The 22865-nt window shown below is 38.0% G+C and overlaps 1 protein-coding gene across 3 annotated transcripts in view; it reads right to left on the bottom strand.

Moving 5' to 3' along the window:
- Positions 1-22865, bottom strand: part of PCDH15 (protocadherin related 15) — a 926293-nt gene that overhangs the window by 654784 nt on the left and 248644 nt on the right. For 2 of the 3 annotated variants that reach the window (XM_027049937.2, XM_053207159.1), the window contains exons 3-4: positions 15139-15153; positions 14560-14625 (exon numbers count right to left, since the gene is read on the bottom strand). In XM_027049937.2, coding sequence (XP_026905738.2) covers positions 14560-14625; positions 15139-15153 — 81 coding nt within the window. The remainder of the gene's footprint in view (positions 1-14559; positions 14626-15138; positions 15154-22865) is intronic. The other variant, XM_053207160.1, reaches the window with a different exon arrangement.

A 22865-nucleotide genomic window follows, 5' to 3' on the forward strand; every position in this document is an offset into this window, starting at 1 on the left:
ATTGTATTTCCCTTTTTTCTCATGTGTCATTTCAAAACTCCTATCCTCCAAGTCACTCATTCTTCCTTCTAGTTGGTCTGCCCAGTTACTGATGCTGCCTCACCTGATCTCGGTCATTGACTCTTTAGGTTAGGATTTCTATTTGGTCCTTTTTTTTATTCACATATTTTATTCCCAATTTCACTGAATTATCTCTCATAGTTTTTCTTGTAACTCCCCAAGTTTCTTCAAAATCATTACTTTACATTCTTTATCAGTTAGATTGAAATATTCTCTGCCTTTGAACTTGGTGGCTGGAGACTTATTATGTTCTTTCTGTGAGGTCATGTCACCTTGATTTTTCATATTGCTTGTTGTTATGCATGCTTGCTTTCCTATCTGGAGTAGCTGACACCTCTTTAACTCTTTGCCCTTAGCCTTCAGCACATGCATTGTTAGATCCTACGGTGGTGTTATTATGGCAGATTTGTTTTGTTTTGGTTTCTGTCCTTGAGAAAGTGTAGCTGCTCTACTCTTCTTGTTTGCTCTTGTAGGCAGTTTGTGAGCTTTTCTGTCTCCGTTCTCCCCGTTCACCCAGCTGACATTAGAGACCTCTCCTTGGTTCCTCCAGTTCACCCAGCTGGTTATTAGAGACCTCTCTGGTTTTTCCAGGTCACCTAGCTGACTACTAAAGACCTCTCCTTGGTTTTTCCAGGTCACCAAGCTGGCTACTAGAGACCTCTATTTGATTTTTCCAGGTCACCCAACTTGTTATTAGAGATCTCTCTTTGGAATCCAGAAGGTGGAGCTATAGCTCAAGTTTGCAGTTTGTCCCTGGTCTGCCAACCTTGGCCCCAGGCCTGCTTTCTTTAAGCTCCCTGTTTACTGGGGCTCCTGTTCCTGGGTGTGCCTGGGAGCACATACAAGGAACAGATGGCAGAGTGGGGGATGCGGGTTTAGCATGGGTTTGGGGTGCCTGCAGACCCAGCAGAAAGAACTCTGGGAGTGGAACTCCCAGAGGCTTGTGGGTAGACTTTCTGCACAATCCTGTTACCACCATCTGGCATACTTATCTGCTTCTCAGCATCCTCCCTCCCCCAGTTTGCAGAGCCCCAGGAGCTGGTGGGGACGGGTGGGCTTCCCCCACTTTGCAGTGCTCCAGGAGCCGGTGGGGACGGGTGGGCTTCCCCCAACCAAACACCCAGCTGGAGTAGCCTGACTGTTACTCACTGCTTTCCTTTTCCCTCTGTGGGAGAGATCACCTCCACTGGCCAAGCCAGCCTCTTTCCAGGTCTCCTTGGAGGAGGGGTGGACCAGGGACATTTCTCTTACTGCCTCTGCTATGATCAATTTTTCTCTCCTTCCTTCTCTCCCTCCCTCCCTCCTTCTTTCCATTCATACCTTCCTTAACTCCTTCCTCCTTCCCTTCCTTCCTTCCTTAACTCCTTCCTTGCTCCCTTCCTTCCTTCCTTCCTTCTTGCCTTTTTTCTCTAATGTTATGCTGGAGTCAGCCATTGGGAAAGCTAGGCTTCTGCAGATTCTATCTCATGCATGACTGCCTGCCCAGGACTGAACTCACCCATTTTTTTGCCTGACAACAGGGAGAGGGACTAGGCATTTTCTGGTCCACTGGCTCCTCAGCCCTAGGGGGATTTGTCTATATCTTGTTGCCTGCACTGATGGGTGAGGTTCTGGCTCTACGGATTCCTCAGTCCTGGGGGGTGGTTTCTGTAACTTGTTGCACTGATGGGTGAGGTTCCTCATTTTATACATATAGCATTCACTTATTTTTGATTAATGTCAAAACTATTTTATAAATACAAAAGAAATTTGTCTCATTGTAGACACGGTCATGCAGGCAAAAAAGAACATTTAAAATTAAAAAGGACACAGTTTCCTTCTATGTGCACAGTGAATTGTGATTAATGGTCGATTATGTTGAAAAATCTTAATGATGAAAATGCTCCAAATTATCCTAAACAGACAGGTGAGTGCCATTTAACTCTAATGATAGGGGGTGTTTGTGGGATTCATGTTAATGATTCACTCTGTCAAAAAAAGTAGGTTGTTTTTTTTAAATGCCTGCAGGCATTTCGCTACCTTCTGGCATCACAGCAATGAATCAAAGCAGATACAGTCTTTGTTTTCAGGAAACTTGCAATCTACTATAAATGATCCTAATACTCCCCATTTTAAGATAAAAGGTTGCATCAGTTGTGGGCAGAAAAATATGAGCCACAGGCTTACATGTTCCCCTTCCATCCTGTCTTTCCCCTAGAGCATGGATTTATATTTACAGTCTAACTGAATTCTGTATATTTACAGGGCATTCTGCTTGTCTCTCCATCACTGGGTTAACAGAAATACAACTGTATGCCTTACCCCATGTAATAAGACTCACAGAAGAAATTTCTCTCACATATTCCAGGGATGTTTGTGTGATTCCTGAATGACTGTGGCACAGAATTAAGAAGCTACATTTTCCTAGAGTCTTAATCTTGACTAATAGTCAATAAGTTAAAAATTAAAATTTAAGTTAAAAACAGACATACCAGGGGAAAGAACGCTCAATTCTTATTGATACTTAAAATACAACACAACACTTCAAAAATGTTAATTTTAGCATCATGCTTTTATAAAACTAAAGCCCAAAAGATAATATCTGAGGTTTCTTTAAAAAAAAAAAAAAACAGTTACAAGGATGTTTAGTTTCTTATCAATGTCTCATTTGTTGACAATGAAAAGATGTTTTAATATACAAAATAGGGATTTCCAATCTAGAAATGCATCATGTGAGCAGCTAAACTGGGACTACGTGGGAAGATAAAAATAATCTCTTTATTCAATTTCAAATTGCTGATATTTACTTTCCTCAAAGTCAGATATCATTTTAATTGTTTTGCTTCCACTGGAAAAAAAAAGCCAGAGTAGCATTGGGTAAAGAGTGAAAATGATGGAGAAAAATGATATTTTGTGGGACTTGGCTGGCATTTTGAAACAGACTGAAATCAAGCTGAAATAATCACTTCTCTTCTGGAACACATAACGGATTGGTGTTAAGTGACAATAGCCTGTTCGGCATTGGGCCTCATTTTAGAGACATCAAGACTGAAGGTGTCAAAAGAATTTTCAAATAATAGAAATTAAAACATTCATTTTAATAATCACTACCTGACACAGCGAGTAAACGTAGTAGAGATATAAACTGGTCATTAGAAATACAAAAAAAACCAAAAAAAAACAAAAAAAACAAAAAACAAAAAAACAAAACAAAAAAACAAAAATCAAAAAAAGAAGAAAGCACATCTTTGTTTACAACAGTGTTGCATAAAGCTTCTTCACTACAAGCATCTTCAATAGGCTGTTTCTAAGTTTACAGACAAAGTCTCAAGGGTAGCTTCTAAATTATTCATTTTGTTTTCAAATTGTTTTGAATTCATTTATAACCTTTGGTCTGGCCGTTTATGATAAGAGCTCTCACATGGCTAAATAAATACTCTGAAGGACAGTAAATGAACTCGGTAGAGACATTTGGGGAGATAACTTTTCTTGCACACCCTGACTGGTAACCACTGTTCCTTTCCTACTCAAAACCATTTTCAGAAGCAACCCTCTCAACTACATACAAATGGAAAAGTTCAAACAACTGTTTTGTAGATTTGTAAATTTTCAAAAGGAAAAGCAAACACACAGGAAGAAGACCAGCATAAAGAAGAGCAGGGAAAAGAAGATTTCTGGAAAGAGCCTTGTTTCCAGGGTGTGCGGAGTTAAGAAGGAGTGTTAGGGCTAAGCAGCCAGCACTGGAGACCTAAGAAGTAAGAATTACCATGTGGCAAAATGTGAAGGCTAGAAAATAATGATAAGAGTTGGTACAAAACAAAACAAAACAAAACAAAACAAAACAAAACAAAACAAAGCAAAACACAATGGCAAGTACTCTGAGTAGATTAAAGAGAAAGCATCTTTAATATGGTAGCATATCTTCACATTCTTTTTTCTTTTAATTTTATTTATTTATTTATTTATTTATTTATTTATTTATTTGTTTATTTATTTATATTTATTATTTATTTATTTATTTTTGAGAGAGAGAGAGACAGAGACAGAATGTGAGTGGCTTAGGGACAGAGAGAGAGGGAGACACGGAATCCAAAGCAGGCTCCAGGCTCCAGGCTCCGAGCTGTCAGCACACAGCCCGACACAGGGCTTGCACTCACCAGCTGTGAGATCGTGACCTGAGCCAGAGTTGGATGCTCAACCGACTAAGCCACCCAAGGCGCCCCAGCATATCTCCACATTCTGTTTAATAAAGCCCTTTGTATTTTAGCCAAGCTGAATGTGTCGTAATGGTGCATAGCTGTGACGATTCCCCAAATCTTTCATGACGGAGTACAGTGAAGAGATTCATTTTTTTATTTGTTCTAAGGAGTAAGTATGCACTATTTCCTTGCGCTGCATTCTCTGGTACAGACAGGAAATAATCGCTAGCTCCAGGATATCCCTCGCGGTTTTATGAAGTAGCTATAGATGTAGGGCAACCACATATTTCACGTTCATTAATCCAGCAAGCACATGTGCAAGCGTATTTAATTGAATGACATCAATAATTCCAATTAGAAATACAGGGCATTTGAACATTTGTTTTGAAAACTGCTATAGGAGTTATTTTACGTCCAAGAAACATTTCATATCATCCAGGTTACTGTTGCATAACCTTTAAAATGTGTACTACTCTCCTCTATTCAGAAGTGACTGGACTGACCGACTTCAGATTTCTGTGTCCTCACAGAGGGGAAAACCCATAGGCCTGCTGTCCCAGCGATGAGGATCAGTAACCTAGGGGCCAATATTTGTCATAAGGCACAGGAGAAATCAGGTGTAGACATTTCTTAAAAAGGTTCTGGGCAGAGAATACTCCCAGGAGCTTGATTCTAAAACCAGTAATTAAACCTTGCTGTCTCTTCTATCCTAAATAATTCCCATCAGGGACTCACTCCCCAATGAAACTCAAACATTGAATGAGCTACGGGTAAATAGTGCTGTGGATATGCAGAGAAAGCTCAAAGCCAAGGTCTCCTGCTTCCTTCCAACCAAAGCCTCATCCTCTGGACATGGCTTCTCCCGTGTGGAACCATCTGTCTTTTACATCAGGCTAACTCATTTCTCTGGTCTTTGTTATCCAAATTAGAAGTCAAAATATTGGTGGCCTGCAGGCCACATGAGGCACACAGATATGCTTTGTTCAGCTCATAAAAGAAATCAAAATTTAAATTAGAATGACATCTTTAATTTACAGATTTTCCTATTGTTCTGACAAAAAATATGGAGTATCTTCTTTCCTTCATGTTTACAAGTGGAAAGAACATTCATAGGCCTCCTCTCCTAATACTGCTTACTGCCCATGTGGCCCATGGCCCACGTTCCAACAGTCTATGCAAATAAAATCAATACCAGTTCCCACCATTTGCCCTAAAGACTTATGATTTAGATGCCATCTATAGAAAAAAGGGTGAGTACAATAACAGCATTGTGTAGAAGTCTGTGTGTGTGACACGATTTAATTCTATGTAATTCAGATTATTCCTATTAGATATGTGATTAACATGAAGGATTTAAGCAACGGGAAAAATACAATCAGGATAGAACGTTTTTTTCTTAAATGTGCCTTTCATTTTCTTGGAGACCAGGGGTCATTTTCTACTCTTTAATCTTTTCATCATTGGTAATAGCATTAGCATTCTGAAATTTAAACAGTAAATGAGGGGCTACTAAGTTTCACAGACTTGTTTTCCTTATCTAAAGTGCCCTAGCTTGCTGGCCTTTCTGACTTCCGTCTGCTTTGTGCATTTCCCCTGCCTCCTGTTTTATGATCCTTCCATTACCCCAGCCTCTGGCAAACCCACTGCATATTGGGTGCTATTCAGTCAACAGACAAGCAAAAAAAAAAATCATAAATGAAACATAATATATGATTTAATGTCAATAAAATTCTAGATAACTTGAGGAGATAAGTAACAACCTATTTCCTTAATGCTTAGAAACTTTCCTATTTACTTATCATTTCAGATATATATTCAGAAGGTTTGTAGCTGCTGACCTTTTAGAAAATGATTCTTTGGCACAAATAAAAAGAAGCAGAATGCCTCATTGCATATATAGCTTCACCAGTAATGAACAGAGCCAAATTGTTTTCTCTTATGACAGTTGTCTTATAGGCGCAATTAGAGGATTAAAATACGTGAGGAATTGAACACGATTTTTTTTTACATCAACTTAGGTCTGATATTGGCAAATGGATTTTGGATAGCTTAATTTAACTCCTTTATAATTTATGGAAAAAAATCTCTTTCCTCATCTCTATGTTCTTTTTTCACCGGAAACAACTCAGAATGACTCGTTGAAGACTGGGTGAAATAAGCAATAAAATGACAATAAAGGAATCTGTGATCATGCTTTCAGTCCTATGCAACATCCAGAAGCAATCTAGCCAGAAGACCACTAATGTCTTATAAAAATATGTAAGTTTTTTGTCAGTTAAGAATCAAGTTAGGATGTTATAAATTACAGAAAAGAAAATATTTTTCCTATTTATCCAGAAGACACAAAAACCGCCATATAAGGCTGAAGATCAATTGTTTGATGTCAGCACTGATGATCTTACATGACCCCATACAAAACGTTAGTCTTATTTTAGTATTTTATAAGCTTGTGCAGTCACCCATTAATTTACCCTAATTTTTGAGCTTCTATTATTGCTACACTTGCTGTGTTTCATAGCGTATAGTAGAGATTCAGCTGCATTTTGTTTGTTTTTGTTTGTTTTAAATTTTCCTTTTAATTTTTTTTCATATTTCAGATATGGAATTATTATGGGATTTAGCAATTAAGACTTCAAAGAAAGAGACACTGTTTCCACTAGCAATGAGACAACAGTGCAAAACAGAGACGGAATTAAAGCGCCTGCAGAAAGTAGCTGTTGAGAACTAACCCTCTCCTAAGACATATTCACTTGATTTTCCCTCCCCTTGTTTTCATGAGTAAAGCTCCATACCACTTCCAAAAGCTTAATATCTCAGAAGGTATCTTGGAATTCAGATTTTATTTAATATATAAATTATGTCGGCAACTCTCAGTTGTTACGCTTATTTGAAATAACCAAAAGAATTATTCATCATAGAACTGATAAAAGGACAGATAGGCACAGAGAGACAGAGAGTTAAATCCAGGGACATCTTAAGCCAGTGTCCTAGTTTTGACACATTGCAAGAAGCATGGCCCAGGGACAGGCCCAGATAAGAAATTCAATCTTTAACACCATTTCTTCAACTATTTACAAGAGCCAAGGACTCTGTGACAACTTATTACTGAAACATTCTGCATCTACTATGCACGTCCAGCAGCCACCACTTCTTGGGAGTCTCTCACTTTACCCGAATAGAACGCAGTCATCCAGGCTACCTGGCACTGGCCATGTTGGTTCCTTAGTTTCCTCTGTCCTGAATACCTCCTGCAGTCTCACATCTGTGGTTCAACTCATCTATCATGTGCTACTCTACAGAGTCAACCCTTCTTCCCCTCAGATTGTAAAAACCTTCAGCCAGTGTGGACTCTTTTCTCTTTGGGGAATGAAGGAGAATAAATTAAAAATGGGCAAAACATTTGAATGAACATTTGGATGCCAAAGATTTTTATCACATCACACATTGTTTATACTTTGGGAATGTTCATCAAAACACTGTTGGTTATTTGAAGATTTTGTGTCGATGAGTGTAAGCAAGGTTTTGCTTTTGTTTTTTTACTTTTGTCTCCCTGGGAATGTGTGTGGTTCCCCTTGAAAACCTTTGGAGGTGTGCAGAGCAGAGTTTGACTAACTCCTTCTGATAAACTAAAGTGCATGTAATTGGCAACTACAGGGAAAGAGAAACATCAACAAAAAATGTAATCTCCTCTAAGCCTAGTGGTTTTGACAATGGAAGGAAAAGAACACTGAGGAACTCCTAAATACCCCTCAATACCATGACTGTCTCAAGTAAAGGACCAACTTCTACACCCCTTCCTCCTCTACCCTAACTGCATACTTGGACCAGAGCCACTCTGGGGAAGCGGTGACCAACTGAAGTCACCGCTTCTTTCTGTGGCCTCCTCTCCCTTCCAGGAAGCAGGTAGGGGTTTGTAATCCTCAACCTCACTCACACCCTGACTCTCGAATGCTCCCTGAGAGTGAAAAGGGAGCTCCCATTGAGTCAGCTGTGGCATCCTTTGGTGGCGGCTGCTTTCAAACTATACATTCAGTGTCACTCTTCATTTCTCAAATTTGCTCTCAGCTCACAATATCTTTTTGACTTTAAATCTATAAAGGGCCTTTAGGATGGGCTTTAATCCCTCACTTAATACCCCTTTGCCTCTGAACCTTTCCATTTTTTGTACAATCACAGTGTTACGTGATTTAACCATGACTTAAAACCATTTTCTGGGGGCGCCTGGGTGGCTCAGTCGGTTAAGTGTCCGACTTCGGCTCAGGTCACGATCTCGTAGTATGTGAGTTCGAGCCCCGCGTCGGGCTCTGTGCTGACTGCTCAGAGCCTGGAGCCTGTTTCGGATTCTGTGTCTCCCTCTCTCTCTGACCCTCCCCTGTTCATGCTCTGTCTCTCTCTGTCTCAAAAATAAATAAACGTTAAAAAAAAATTAAAAAAACAAAACAAAACCATTTTCTGGTCCCCTTGCCTCAGTTGTGCCTATGGATCTGTCCAGTTCCTAAGAATCAGCCCAAACTGCATGTACTAAAACCTGTCTGGAAGCCGTGCCACAGTTCCTGTACAACAGCTGGCACTTGAGGACAGACTGTCAATGGTTCTCGTGTAACTGCTCCTCCTCCTTCCTTCCAGTACAGACTCAGTGCCACAAACAGCTAAGAGTCCATTGAACCTAGAACATATATTTCCAGAAACATTTTTAAAGACGTCTTTGGAGCCATGTTAAATTTACAACAAAAAATGAAAGGGACATACAGAGATTTCCTATATACACCATATCCTCTTACACACATAGCCTACTCCATTATCAAAATCACTCATCAGAATGGTACTTTTTTAGAAATTAAGGATAAGCTTACAGTGACACATCATAATGATCCAAAGTCTATAGTTTACCTTAGGGTTCACTCTTGGTTTTATACATTCTATGGGTGTGAACAAATGTATGATGACATAAATCCATCATTAGAATATCATATAGAGTATTTTCCACCAAAAAATATCCTCTGTGTAATGCTTATTTATCTCTCTCCCACTCACCCTCAGACTCTACTGAACTTTGTATTTTCTCTGTAATTTTGCCTTTTCAAGAATGTCTCCATACTTTTGTATTTCCAGTTGGAATCATAGATATGTAGACTTTTCAGATTGGCTTCTTTCACTTAGGTATGTGTATTTAGGATTTCTCCATGTCTACAAATAAACTTTAAAACATAGACTGTAACAAGAGACAAGGAAGAACACTAGATAATCATAAAGAAAACAATCCAACAAGAAGGGATAACAATTACAAACATTTATGCTCCCAATAAGAGAGCAATGGGTAGATCATCCAAACAGAAAATCAACAAAGAAACAGTATCTTTTTTCTATCTTCCTTCCTTCCTTCCTTCCTTCCTTCCTTCCTTCCTTCCTTCCTTCCTTCCTTTTTTGAAACAGTCTCTTTGAATGACATATTGGATTAGACGGATCTAACAAATATATTCCGAACACTCCATCCTACACATTCTTTTCAAGTGCACATGGAAAATTATCCAGAATATACCACATGTTAGGCCACAAAACAAGGCTCAACAAATTCAAAAAGATCAAAGTCATATTATGCATCTTTTCTGACTAAAACAATATGAAACTAGAAATCAACTATAGAAAAAATTTGGAAAGAACACAAATACATAGAGGTTAAATAACATGCTATTTAACAATGAATGGGTCAACCAAGAACTCAAGGAGAAAATTTAAAAAAAATACAGGGAGACAGAGGAAATGAAAACATAATGGTCTGAAATATTTGGGATGCAGCAAAAGCTATTCAAGAGGAAAATGTAGAGCAATATGTGTCCACCTCAAGAAGCAAAATCAATTTCAAATAACAGCCTAACCTTACACATAAAGGAACTAAAAAAAGAAGGATGAAGGAAACTCAAACCAGTAGAAGGAAGGAAATAGTAAGGATTAAAGCAAAAATAAAATCGAACCTAAACAAACTATCAAACAAAACAACAAAAGAACAGATCAATCAAACCAGGACCTGGTTCTTTGAAAATAACAAAATTAATAAACCTTTAGCCAGACTCATTAAAAGAGAGAGAGAGAGAGAGAGAGCTCAAATAAACAAAATCAGAAATGAAAAAGGAGACATAACTGACATCATAGAAATACAAAGGACTTTGAGAATATTATGAAAAAAATATATACCAACAATTGGATAACCTACAGCTAACATCATACTCAGTGGTGAAAACTGAAAGCTTTCCCTCTAAGATCAGGAACAAAACAAGGATGCCCACTCTCACCACTTTTTTTTCAACATAGTACTAGAAGTCCTAGCCATAACAATCAGGCAAGAAAAAGGAATAAAAGGCATTATAATTGGTAAGGAAGGAAAAAAAAACTTTCACTATTTGTATATGACATGATAATATTTATAGAAAACACTAAAGACTCCACCAAAAATCGAGAACTGATAAGTGAGTTCAGTAAAGCTGTGGGATGCCAAATCAACATACAAAAGTCCATTACATTTCTATACCCTCATAATGAAGTAGTAGAAAGAGGAAGTAAGAAAACAATCCCATTTACAATTGCATCAAAAATAATAAAATATCTAGGGATAAACTTATCCAAGGAGATGAAAGACCTATACTCTGAAACTGTAAAACACTGATGAAAGAAACTGAGGACAACACAAACAAATGGAAATATGTTCCATGTTCATAGAATGGGGAAAAAATGTTAAAATGTCTATACTGCCCAAACAAACAAATAAAATAAGCCAAAAAACAGACTCTTAACTACGGAGAACAAACCAATAGTTACCGGAGGGGAGGTGGGTGGGCAAATGGGTGAAAGAGGTGATGGGTATTAAGAACACACTTATTTTGATAAGTACTGGGTAATGTATAGCACAGCTAAATTGGTACATTATCCACCTGAAACTAATATAATTGGTTAATTATAATGGAATTAAAAAAAAAAACAAGAATAGGTTTTTCCATGCCTTTCTTGGCTCATCAGCTCTTTATTTTTATCCCTACATTTGTCTGAATGTAGCACAGTTTATCCACTCACTTACTGAAGGACATCTTGTTTGCTTCCAAGTTTTAGAAATTAGAGATAAAGTTGCTATAAACATCCATGTGTAGGCTTTTGTGGGGACAAAAGTTTTCCAGAAAGAATTTTTAGATATTCTTATTTTATTAAATAAGAGAATATGTCCTAAGTCTGTTTCTCCATATGCATTCTCCCTTCTAAATGTAACTGCACATTAAACATGCCATACCCATCACCTCAAGGCTTTTCTCATGGTTGTCAGGGGCCAGCACGTGTACATTTATGTGTTGACATTGTGTCCTTAAAGCATAACCTCTGTTTTTCTATAGTTATCCTGGTTCAGGTCAAGAGTTATATGAAGAATCTGTTATCAATATTCTGTTGAGAACAATGATCAAAGAGGGGAAGAATCTGACAGAGCCCAGGGTTACAAAGAAGCTTATGGATCTTTACCTATCACAGTTTTTATCTTTCAAACATACACATTTGTGAAAATGCAATTATAATGCATATTCACAACGAGGAAATAGTCCCATCCTACGCAGTATAAAAATTTTGAAAGATGCAGGTGCATGTGACAAATAACGGACATTCTATATATGGACCTCAACGACTTACATAAGAACATTAAGTATAGACTTAAAAAAAAAAAAGTGAGCTACTAAAAGCTGTACTTTAGTGGGAAGAGGTCTTTAGTAAAAGATACTATTTACCTGTAGTCATTAATAAAGTAAACCACAGGCAAGCTGACACACAATAGACTTACCAGTTTGACTTAAGAAAGGGTTTGTTCTTTAAAATGAGTGTTTATTAAACTGGTAAAATCAAATATCCCCAGGTTTTATTACAACCAATTAAAAACTGGTGGGAAAGAGAAATTAAGAGAGGTTAAGAGCAGGATCAGAATTAACTGTCTTACTGGAAGTTTCTTAGATAGACTGAAGAAAAATATGGGACACGCTTTCATACGCTGCTTCCTTCAGACATTCAAGACAAGATGACGGCATACCGCATTATAATCTCTGGCAGAGGTTCACTTGATCATATTTTTAGAAGTTTAATGTAAAACAAAAATGCAAACATTTAGCCTCCAGACAAGTATTTATATTGCTTGTGATGACACTCAAGTAACTTTGGCAGCATCCTGAGTAGTTGGCAGTTTCTACAAAATATGCCAGTTAAAGAACACAACGTTACTACACTGAATCATGTCACATTCTTCTAGAACACAAATATTGAACGTCTACCACATGCAGTATACAGCACTCTGTGGCAAGGGCTTCCCAGAGTTCCTGATCCTTTGAAAGTGGATCTAGTCCACACAGGGGGGAGGTAAAATAGCATCATCATTACTGTCTATAATCACCTGTTTGGCAAATAATCTCTGTAAAGAATCACATGTTAAAACGAAATTATTTAGTAAAATTAAGTGTTTTAGTTCAACTCAGCTTGTAAGTTCAAGTTAATTGTGAACCACAGGGAAACGAAAATAAAGTGGTCTTCTATCAGGTTTTTTCTTTTTGGTCTCTGGTTTAAAAGGCCAACTGTTTTCCTTGGAGAATATTTAGAAAATACGGATTTGATTTTGAAATATTACAGATTTTTATTTGGAAAATAGTTAATGATACATAAACCATAATTTTCTACATGGGCAAAAGAAAAATTTCCTGATATAGCGTTTTCACGTATTTTTTATTTTCTATAAACACATCTAAGATTTACTTCCAGTTAATTCAAATGTATCATAATAACTCATTAACTTCATATGCTTTCATGCTCAATATATACTGGACTTTTAAAAATAATGAAAACATCCAAATTTTTGTGATATTTTTAAGTGTTGCTAAATTTTAGTATAGATAAAATTAAGTTTGTTTAAATGGAGACCAGCAATGCTGTGGACATTTTTGGATTATTCCAAAGGATATGGAAAAAGAAGAAAAAAAAATTATGCCAACTCTTCAAAGGGGTAAGGGAATGTTTTATTTTAATGTTTATTTATTTATTTTGAGACAGAGAGAGAGAGCGAGAGAGAGAGAGAGAGAGAGAGAGAGGTGGAGAGAGAGGAAGAGAGAATCCCAAGAAGGCTCTGTGGGGTCAGTGCAGAGCCCAATGCAGGTTCATCCTATGAGCCAGGAGATCATGACCTGAACAGAAATCAAGTCAGATGCTCAATCAACTGAGCCACCCAAGCACCTCTAAAGGAATGCTTCTAATACGGTACAATGAAGGTATTACATATGTTATAGAATTTTCAGAATGTATGTAGGGTTAAATTCCAGGAAAAATGTCATTCTGTAATAAGCCAATTGACATAATTCCTTTATATATGTGTGTGTGTGTCTATGTGTGTGTGTATATGAATATTTATTTATTTATTTATTTATTTATTGATCTGGAAAACAGACTGCTTCCAACAGACACAAAGTACAAAGCGAACAAGCCCCATGGAAGGACCATCACAGAATTAGTAGTCAAACTGAGCCTCCTAGCACATTCTCACACTTACACTAGTTTAAAATAGAAACCAAGACTTGAGAGATACCTTTTTACTGCAACCTAACAGAAAAGAATCTGTAAACACACTGAAGTTTAAAAGGCTAAGAGAGTGTTGTATAGAACAAAGCACCAGCTGTATTTATTTTTGGTTTTGATAAGGAAAAGTACTTTTTGAAGAACTTAGTATGGATTCCCTATTAGTTGTTAATGATGGCTGACCAACTGAGCGAACACTCAAGCTTCTTCCTCTGCTCTCAGAACCTTCGTCAGGTTCTCTCTTCCCAAGGATTTTCAGATCTCCTGATAACCATTCCTATATCACCATGTCTAGTGGGCTATGGAGGGTAATCCTTACCAGATTCCCACCAGTGTAAGCTGCCAGGGGAAGGCTTACCTTTTGGTCGACTTCTTTTGGAGGGATGCAATGTGTCTTATTTAGGTGACTAGATGTTTGTGTGGGTGACAGTCAACTCTACCTAGTGACAAAGAAATACCCCAGCTGTATCTGGATTCACTCTTGGGACTGACTAGGTGCAGTGACTCCTTTACAGTCGAGACTATGCAACCTTTCCAGTCACGGAAGTGTCTCTTGATCCAGGTAAAGCATTTTGCGCGTGTGGCCCAATTTAAACTCATACAGAGAAGAAATTAGGGGAGCACTATTTGTGGATTTGGGTTAACTTCATTTAGTACTTCCACACGTAACGAATCTAGGGTTGAAAGGGGAAGAAATCCCTCTTGGACACGTCATTTGTAAAACATGAAGCTCACTCACCATTCCGGCTTTCTTCATCAATGGCAACTATGGTGGCTGGCGGTCCTCCCCTAGCTAGTTTGCAATCTAAGGAGAGAAAACAACCATACGTAAGAAGTATCAATTGCACGAGCATTAACCTTGAGATCAAATTCATTGGGATATATATTGATATTTAAAAAGAAAAATCCCACAATCAAATTGATATGCATCATTACTTTTAATATTTTAGATTTATTTTTTCATAACAACCACAGAGACCCCTTACAACATCATAACATGTTCACTTTGTACACCACCAAACTGCTCAAATCTTACGGAGAAAACACCAGCAGAGACCACTGGAGAGCAGAAGTCCTTCAGGACAGAGATAATGGGATGGTAATTTAACCCAAAGAAATAACATAAAGGAATGATTAACAAGGATAAATTGTAATTAAAGCTTCACAACAGAAACAAACATAATTGGACTTTAATTGTGATAAAGGGTCTAATTAAAGGGAGTGAATAGAATTTTAATAATGTTCTAAAGAGAATAAAACAAAGACAGACAAGCAATGTTCATGAGGTTGTTTGGCATTTTTATTTTTGTCATCTTACCCTCATATTGCCAGTCTGGAGTCAAAAGTATAGAGTCATCAATGGAAGCAGAGCAGAAAAATGGAAGAAAGAAAGGAAGAAAGAATAGATGTATATATTTAGTGTGGATTGAACGATATAAATAGCACTATATAATAACAGATACATCACATAATAACTTCCAGAAAAGATATACATAAAATCCTGATATCAGACTTTTTAATCCTAATATAACACTAACACATTAACTTGATCATACGTCATTAGCATATTGAAAAATTACTATTATAGATAGAGTTGAAAAAACATAAAGTACATTTATAGGTTTCCTATGAAAAGGTACATACAAATTAATTATGAACAGTCTAGTATCCCTATGTTGAATGAATGTTAAGATTAGTGCCTGTCCATCAGTAGAGATGACTAATTTGTTACTTCAAACACTACTAATATCTTGTCAAGAATCTAAGGATAATGAACATAAAAATAGTGTCATGAGCTACAATATCCATGACCATTAAAATAGGAAAGCTTTGCCAAGCAACATGTCAAATGTCCACTTCTGGGGTGTAAATCACACTCTTAGGAGGTACTCAGTAGGCCTGATGAGGCTGTGTTATGCAGTTAAATATCCATGGCACACTCCTATGACTGCAGCATAAGTCACATTTGCTTAATGTCATCCAAGCACATGTGTCATTGGGTAGATTTCAAGGTTTTTCATTCATTCATTCATTCATTCATTCACTCACTCAAATTCTATGTATTATGTGCATATACATGAACAATAGAACCCTTGGCAAGCACTACTCTATATTGTAAGGTACATGCTCTCTCACATGAATCTCAATATCTCACAGATTTCCAGTATTTTTCTTTCCATCCTTGTCAATATTGAAGGGGTTTCAAGTCACACCATTGTTAGATCTAAAATATCTCATGTCCACTGCACTCCTCTACCCCAACATAGGACAAGTGCTCACTGTTTGTCACCCCTACTCTTGCAGTGGTTACCTCACCACTTCCCAGAAGCTTTGTTCTCACTCTGTGTTCATCCATTCTTCCCATCAGAATTACTTTCATGCGCCCAAATCAAAGGTAACATAATAGCACATCTCTGCACAAAACCTTACATGTTTCCTTTGGAGTAAAGAAAAAAAATTCTTATGATACCATTGAAAGATTCTCAAACAGAAAGGGTTTAGGATAATGTTTCAAAAGATGTCAAGTCTCAACATGGTTTACTTAGAATTAAGCCCTGTGCCCATCAGCCATATCAGACCCCTTTACTCTTGCTGGGACCTATTTTGTATTTTGAGGGAAGTTCTGCTACCTGAATTCATTTCTGCCTCTCTTCTGTCCAGCATATTTCCGCTTCTTTCCTTCCTTCCTTCCTTCCTTCCTTCCTTCCTTCCTTCCTTCCTTCCTTCCTTCCTTCCTCTCTTTCCCTTTTTTTCCTTTCTTTCTTTTTCTCTTTCTTGATGGCACAAGATTTCTCCTGTTTTATGAGAACTTGCCCACACCCCCAGTCAGAATTTATCTCCCACCTCATGTTCTCATAATATTTTGTTCATCTGGTATTGTATTCTTGTATGCATTCAAACATTATTCATTTGGTTAGTCAAATCTGTAGATGAATTACTGTGAACATGGGAATATAAAATTAACAGCTCCTTTCTTCTAGGGTTTCAGGTGAAAAAGGTTAGAGACCAGCTAGAACAAAGACGCATAACCTACTACACAGGTGTCGTACAATGTGGTATTTGTGGAGTCAATTCCTTAATAAGTTCATGGACAACGTAAGTAGAAAGGAGATACACAAGAAGGAGGAGGTGATCTGTGGAGAAGAGAATAAAGGAAACCTGACCAATTCTTACCAGGCACAGTTCTTGGATTACCAAACATCTCTTCTGTTTGTCTTTTACAGAGTAGTTAATTTTCAAGACTATTCCTTCGTCAGGCGGCTACCATTATATGTATGGATACACTTTCTCTACTCAGCTAAGCCAAATCCGACTCCCCATCCCCAACCCTACCTAAATGCCTTACCCTCTCTACCCTCAGTCCATTCTCTAGTCACAACCACCCAAATTCGTGTTTTCTCTGCCATCTGCTCAAATGCCCTTTGTCCTCTTCTTCCCCTGGTTGACCTCTATTTCTCTTTAGAAAACCTGGCAAGGCATCCCCTCACTAGAAGATCTTCCTCATTGCTGGTTAGATTAAATGCCTCTTCTCTATATTCCTTCAGTGCACACTATATTCCACTGGATAAATTACCCCACTGAAAAAAAATCAGTGTGTCTTTCTCACAGGAACTCCTTCAGACCAAAATTGCATCACATTAATCTTAGAAACCATCATATTTATAATATTCAAACTACTCTTCGTACTCTCTCTTAAGACTTGGTCCTAAAAGAACGTGTGTTGATTTTTTCTGAACTACACTCTGGCCAGCTACAATCTCCCATTGAACATGAGAGCTGCCGAGAAATCTGTGTTCTCACTATGTCCCCAGCAGCACAAACAGCCCAGGCACAGAGGCCCCGCTGTGGTTCCTCCCTGTCAGTCCCCATTAGGAGACTTTCCCTAAGCTTTCTTTTCCAGCAGGCTCCACCCCTCCCCCAGTAAGATGTTCTCATGTCTAAAAAGTGCTTTATTTGAGATCAAACCAAAAGTAATTTAACATTTTTAGACCACAATATTAATGAAGAGAGACTAGTAGGTTTCTAAAAAGAATACATTAATAGCATTGTTAACAACAGCTAAAATATTTGTTTTGGGATCATGCATTCATGAAAGCATAACTGATTAGTTTTGAAATGCACAAAACTATTTTCAATATTGAAGTATATTCAGAATTGTCTTGAAAAGAAAGTGATCTGGGTGGAATGCCCAGTGATGTACTTTCTACTCAAAATATCAAAATGGAGATCGAAATGAAGACTAGAAAGCATTTTGGGGGCTGAATGATAGTGTTCTCTATGGTCCACGGATAATTTGTCCACCACATGAAAGGCAGGTTCGCTGATGACGTTCTACTTTGGAAATGGACTTCCATAATCTATTTAATTTCATCCTTGACTGTCCTGGTTAAATCACAAATTCATTGTTTTTCATGCCTCAAATTTCTAACCTCTTAGGCCCCTACCTGATCCCCATATCCAATTTATTGTAAAGTGCAGGATATGAATACAAATGCCTGAATGCTCAGTGTGATTTATTCCTGCAAATTTGTCATCAAGCTAAAAATAAGCCATATATTTTTAAATAATCGCATGCAACAAGTTGGATTTAAAATGCAAAGAGAAGGATAGAGCTAGAATGTATTATACTAAGTGAAACAAGTCAGTCAGAGACAAATACCATATGATTTCAGTCATATGAGGAATTTAAGCAAAACAGATGAACATGTAGGGTTGGGGAGGAAGAGAGGGAAACAGACCACAAGAGACTCTTAAGGATGGAGAACAAACAGAAGGTTGACAGACAGAGGGGGTGGGGGATGGGCTAAATGGGTGATGAAGGAGGGCACTTGTTAGTTAGGATGAGCACTGGGGGTTGTGTGTAAGTGATGAATCACTGAATTCTACTCCTGAAACCAGTATTGCACTATGTTAACTAACCAGAATTGAAATTAAAAAAAAATAAATACAATAGGGGTGCCTGAGTGGCTCAGTTAGTTAAATGTCTAACTCTTGATTTTGGCTCAGGTCGTGATCTTACAGATCATGGGATCGAGCCCCACATCAGACTCTGTGCTGACAGTGCACAGCCTACTTGGAATTCTCTTTCTCTCCCCTCTGCCCCTCTCCCCTGTTTACACGTGCTCTCTCTCTCTCAAAAATAATAAATATTTTTTAAAAACTAAAACTAACTAAATAAATAGATAAATCCCAAAAGGAAGTATCAGAAAAATATGCAATGGCTTGGTTTCAAAGGCACTACACGTGTGATGTGCTGTTCTTATTGCAGCCTGGAGCTCAGAGCGTGCATCTGGTAGGCCACAGAAAGGAAATAATCCAAACTTGTCTACACATGCTCATTCCTCACAGGGAGTGAGAACAGCCAGGAAAACCCCATTCCCACTGTAGCCTATGCTCAAAATGTTATTTTAAGGCCAAACATTGTGTTTTCAATAAAATTTCAAGCCTGTTCACTTGGCTTTTTGCATATATTAATATTGTAATTGCCTTGGCCATGTCGATACCTTGCATATCATGTTTCCCGTAAACCTCTCTTCTGAGTCTGGGCCCTGCTGCCCAACCAACACCTACACTTGCAATTTCACAGGTGCCTTAAATGTACTGCTCCCCTGAGCCCACAGCTGGCATTTTCCTGCCCGCGTTATTTCAGCGAATAGCACAACTGTGCACCCAGCTGCATAAACCAGAAAGCAGAGGGTCACCTGTGAGCCTTCCCATTTCCCTCAGGCGCCTAGACTGAACCCGTCAATGAGCCTTGAATTTAATTCCTACAGAAAAACTTTTCATATCTACCGGCTGCTTTCAGTCTCCAGTGTCACCACACTGATCCGATCTCTTACTCATCAAATACATTTTCCTAGCTACTTTCCCTATGGACACTCTTGCCCCACTCTTTAATTTTCTCTTTATCCACAGTGATCTTTTTATAAGTAGCAACTGACTTACCTTTTCATGATGTGTCATTGCTTTTAGGTTAAAACTTTTTATGACCTACTACCTTCTGCATGATTTTAGAATGAAAACCAAAATACATGGCTTCCAAGGTCCTATGTGATATGCCCCCCTCCTTTCTTTCCTGTCTTGTCTGTTTCCGAGTTCTCACTTGTTCTCAGCATTCCAGACAAATGTTTTTCTTTTCCTTAATCATTCTATGTTCCACCATGAGCTACCTCAGGACCTTTACACATTACAGTATTTCTTGTTTCTCATCTTTACTCTCAGCCCGTCATTTACTTGTATATCTTTTAGATTCTGGTATATTCTTTAGTTTCTCAAAGAAACCATGCCTGACCCTGAGCTTCTCTGATGTATATACTCCCATCGCTCTGCCTTCCAGAACCAGTTTATGAATATATGATGACTCACTTACAGATCTTACTTCTATTCCTCAGGGTTGTGTCCCAAGGACAAATTTTCTAGAACATAATTGATTCTCAGCAGTTATTTACTGAATGCAGAAATGTATGGCTTCAATCAAATTTATAAAAATTAAACAAATGAAAACTCTATAACTGAATCTTTTTTATTTTTCTTAAATGTTTATTTTTGAGAGAGAGCACTAAAGGGGGAGAGGCAGAAAGAGGGGGACAGAGGATCCCAAGCAGGCTCCTTGCTGACAGCAGTGAGCCCGATGTGAGGCTTGAACTCACACACTGTGCGATCATGACCTGAGCCGGAATCGGAAGCTTAATCAGCTGATCCACCCAGGCACCCCGTCCCCCTTCTCTATTTAATATTTGAAATATCATTCTCATAAACAAGTAATGCGCAAGAAATGAACAACAAACGAATGGCCTAAAGACAGGCTCGTTAAGGCTACGTCACCAGAAGCGTGAGGGGAGTGGATGTGCTGCTCAAAATATGCCACTTGGGCACACAGAGGTGACGGCAACAGAGACCCAGTGGATTCAGGAAAAGCTTTTTTTAACCTTCCTTTTTATATGTAGAGAAATTAGCAAGGGAGCCTATGCCAGCAAGAGAATTATTACCAGAGATACCTTTCTCATTGGAGAGACTTATCTGCGCGTCAAGGCGAACATTTGTTTACCAACAATTTCCTCTTCACATCTTCTTATGCATTGCCTTCTTACCCTTTGAAGCCCCGACCCCTGTCCATTTCCTTAGGCCGGGATGCTGTGTATATAAGCCTCAACTGCCTGGCTGCCCTTTAGTCTCATATCTTTGTGAGTAATTTTGTTTTTCTCCTGTTAATTTGTATATTTTATTACAAGGTGTCTCAGTCAAGGACTTAGAGAGGAAGAGGAAAACGAATTCCGCCCCCCCCCCTACACTTGAATAATCTACCATTGAGGTAAAAAAGGTAATAGAGGAATTATACAGCACTTTGAGATTCTGTGGGGCTAGTAACAGAAGACCATGGAGGGTTGAGAATACCAGAGAAAGAGGCGTAAAGAGAAGGGAGGAGAAGACTTTCACTTGCCTCCAACTGACTGTAATTTCTGTTAGAATTTTACATGGCAAACAATCACGGAGCAAGATCACAACAATATCCTGAGAGCAAGATGTGTTCCAAGGTCTTTCATGACTTGGTCAAAATTCACTTGAAGAATTAAAACTCAAAGACCTCAGATACCAAATCTTTTATGACATCAAAAGTCACAAATACTTTTGTGTCACCTTAGAATCTTTATGCAGGTATTTCTTTACCAGCTGTCTATGATTATCAGGGAATTGTTCTATCCCCCAGCAGAGCATCTGACATGTTACAATCTTCATTTAACATATTGGTGGAACTATGGACTAACCTTCTTCATGAAAAATAGATAAAAGAAATAGCCCATCAAATTATACTAGTCATTTGAAATCTTTTGGGGGAGTGATTTCAGATAATAATAGAATTTATTCCTAGTATAATATGGAGTTGAAGGACATGTCAGAAAAGCTCAATTCAAATCCTAACTTTTGCCTTTAATAGTAACAGAATGTTCAACAGAGTATTAACCTCTTGTACCTTAGTTTATACACATAGGAATAATAGTAAGTATAACTACCTCATAGATTTACTATAAGAAAGATGAGTAAAATAATATATGGTAATTTCTAAGAATGCTCCCTTGTAAAATGTACAGGCAGAATAGATATAACTTTCATTTTTACAGTATCATTTTTTTGGAAGCAATATATTTATAAAGTTATTCCTATTTTTTTTTTCCTTTGATCAAAAGACAATAGAGAATCTCTCGGCTTCCCCTACATATTCAGTGAGGGCTGATCTTATCTTTGCATGTGATCATAAAGTACATTCTCATTAAGGATAAAAGTAGTCACATGAAATGTCTCTCGTGGTTTTATGGACAAAAATATGCTAGAATTCTTATTCTACATATCAATGTAGAATTGATTACATTTACTAGACACAACTAGGATCTTTGAACACCAGCCTAAGAAATTAAAGGGGTGCTCACAGTTACCCATGGGTCCCACTGTGGTCCTCAGATGCAATGGTGGCCAAATGATCAAGGTCAAGAACAAGTTTCAGATTTCCTGAAATCCCTATTCTTCTCAACATCCCTCTGCTATCAGTTTGTCTGGACTCTCATTTAGAAGCTTGCATTTGTGTGAGCGCGCGCGCGCACACACACACACACACACACACACACACACACACACACACACTGTATCAGTTGCTTAGTTCCTAGCAATCTGGCCTCTCATTCAAAGGGGTGCTGTGCTCTCCTTAAATTTCATTTTACACAAATATTTTAGCTTCAATTCGCTTGTCACAAGTAGCAGCACAGAGACTACCCTCATCTTTTCTGTTGATCTTTGAAACATTCATTTCCAGGAAAATACACATAGGAGTGGCGTCAGAAGACAGAAACTCCTTGCTTCGCATTTTGATTCTCTCATCCAAAAGAAAAGGAGTTAGATGTTGAGTTATAAGATCAGTGGAACCACACTTTAAGGTATATTGTCTAAAACTATAGTCAACAAAGACATGGACTTGGCCATGACTGACGAAAAGCAAAATGAATGGATTAAACTCCAGGGCATAGTGAGTAAGTACATCATCTCCAGCTCAAG

This window comes from Acinonyx jubatus, chromosome D2 (assembly GCF_027475565.1).
Source record: "Acinonyx jubatus isolate Ajub_Pintada_27869175 chromosome D2, VMU_Ajub_asm_v1.0, whole genome shotgun sequence".
Classification (NCBI taxonomy): Eukaryota; Metazoa; Chordata; class Mammalia; order Carnivora; family Felidae; genus Acinonyx; species Acinonyx jubatus.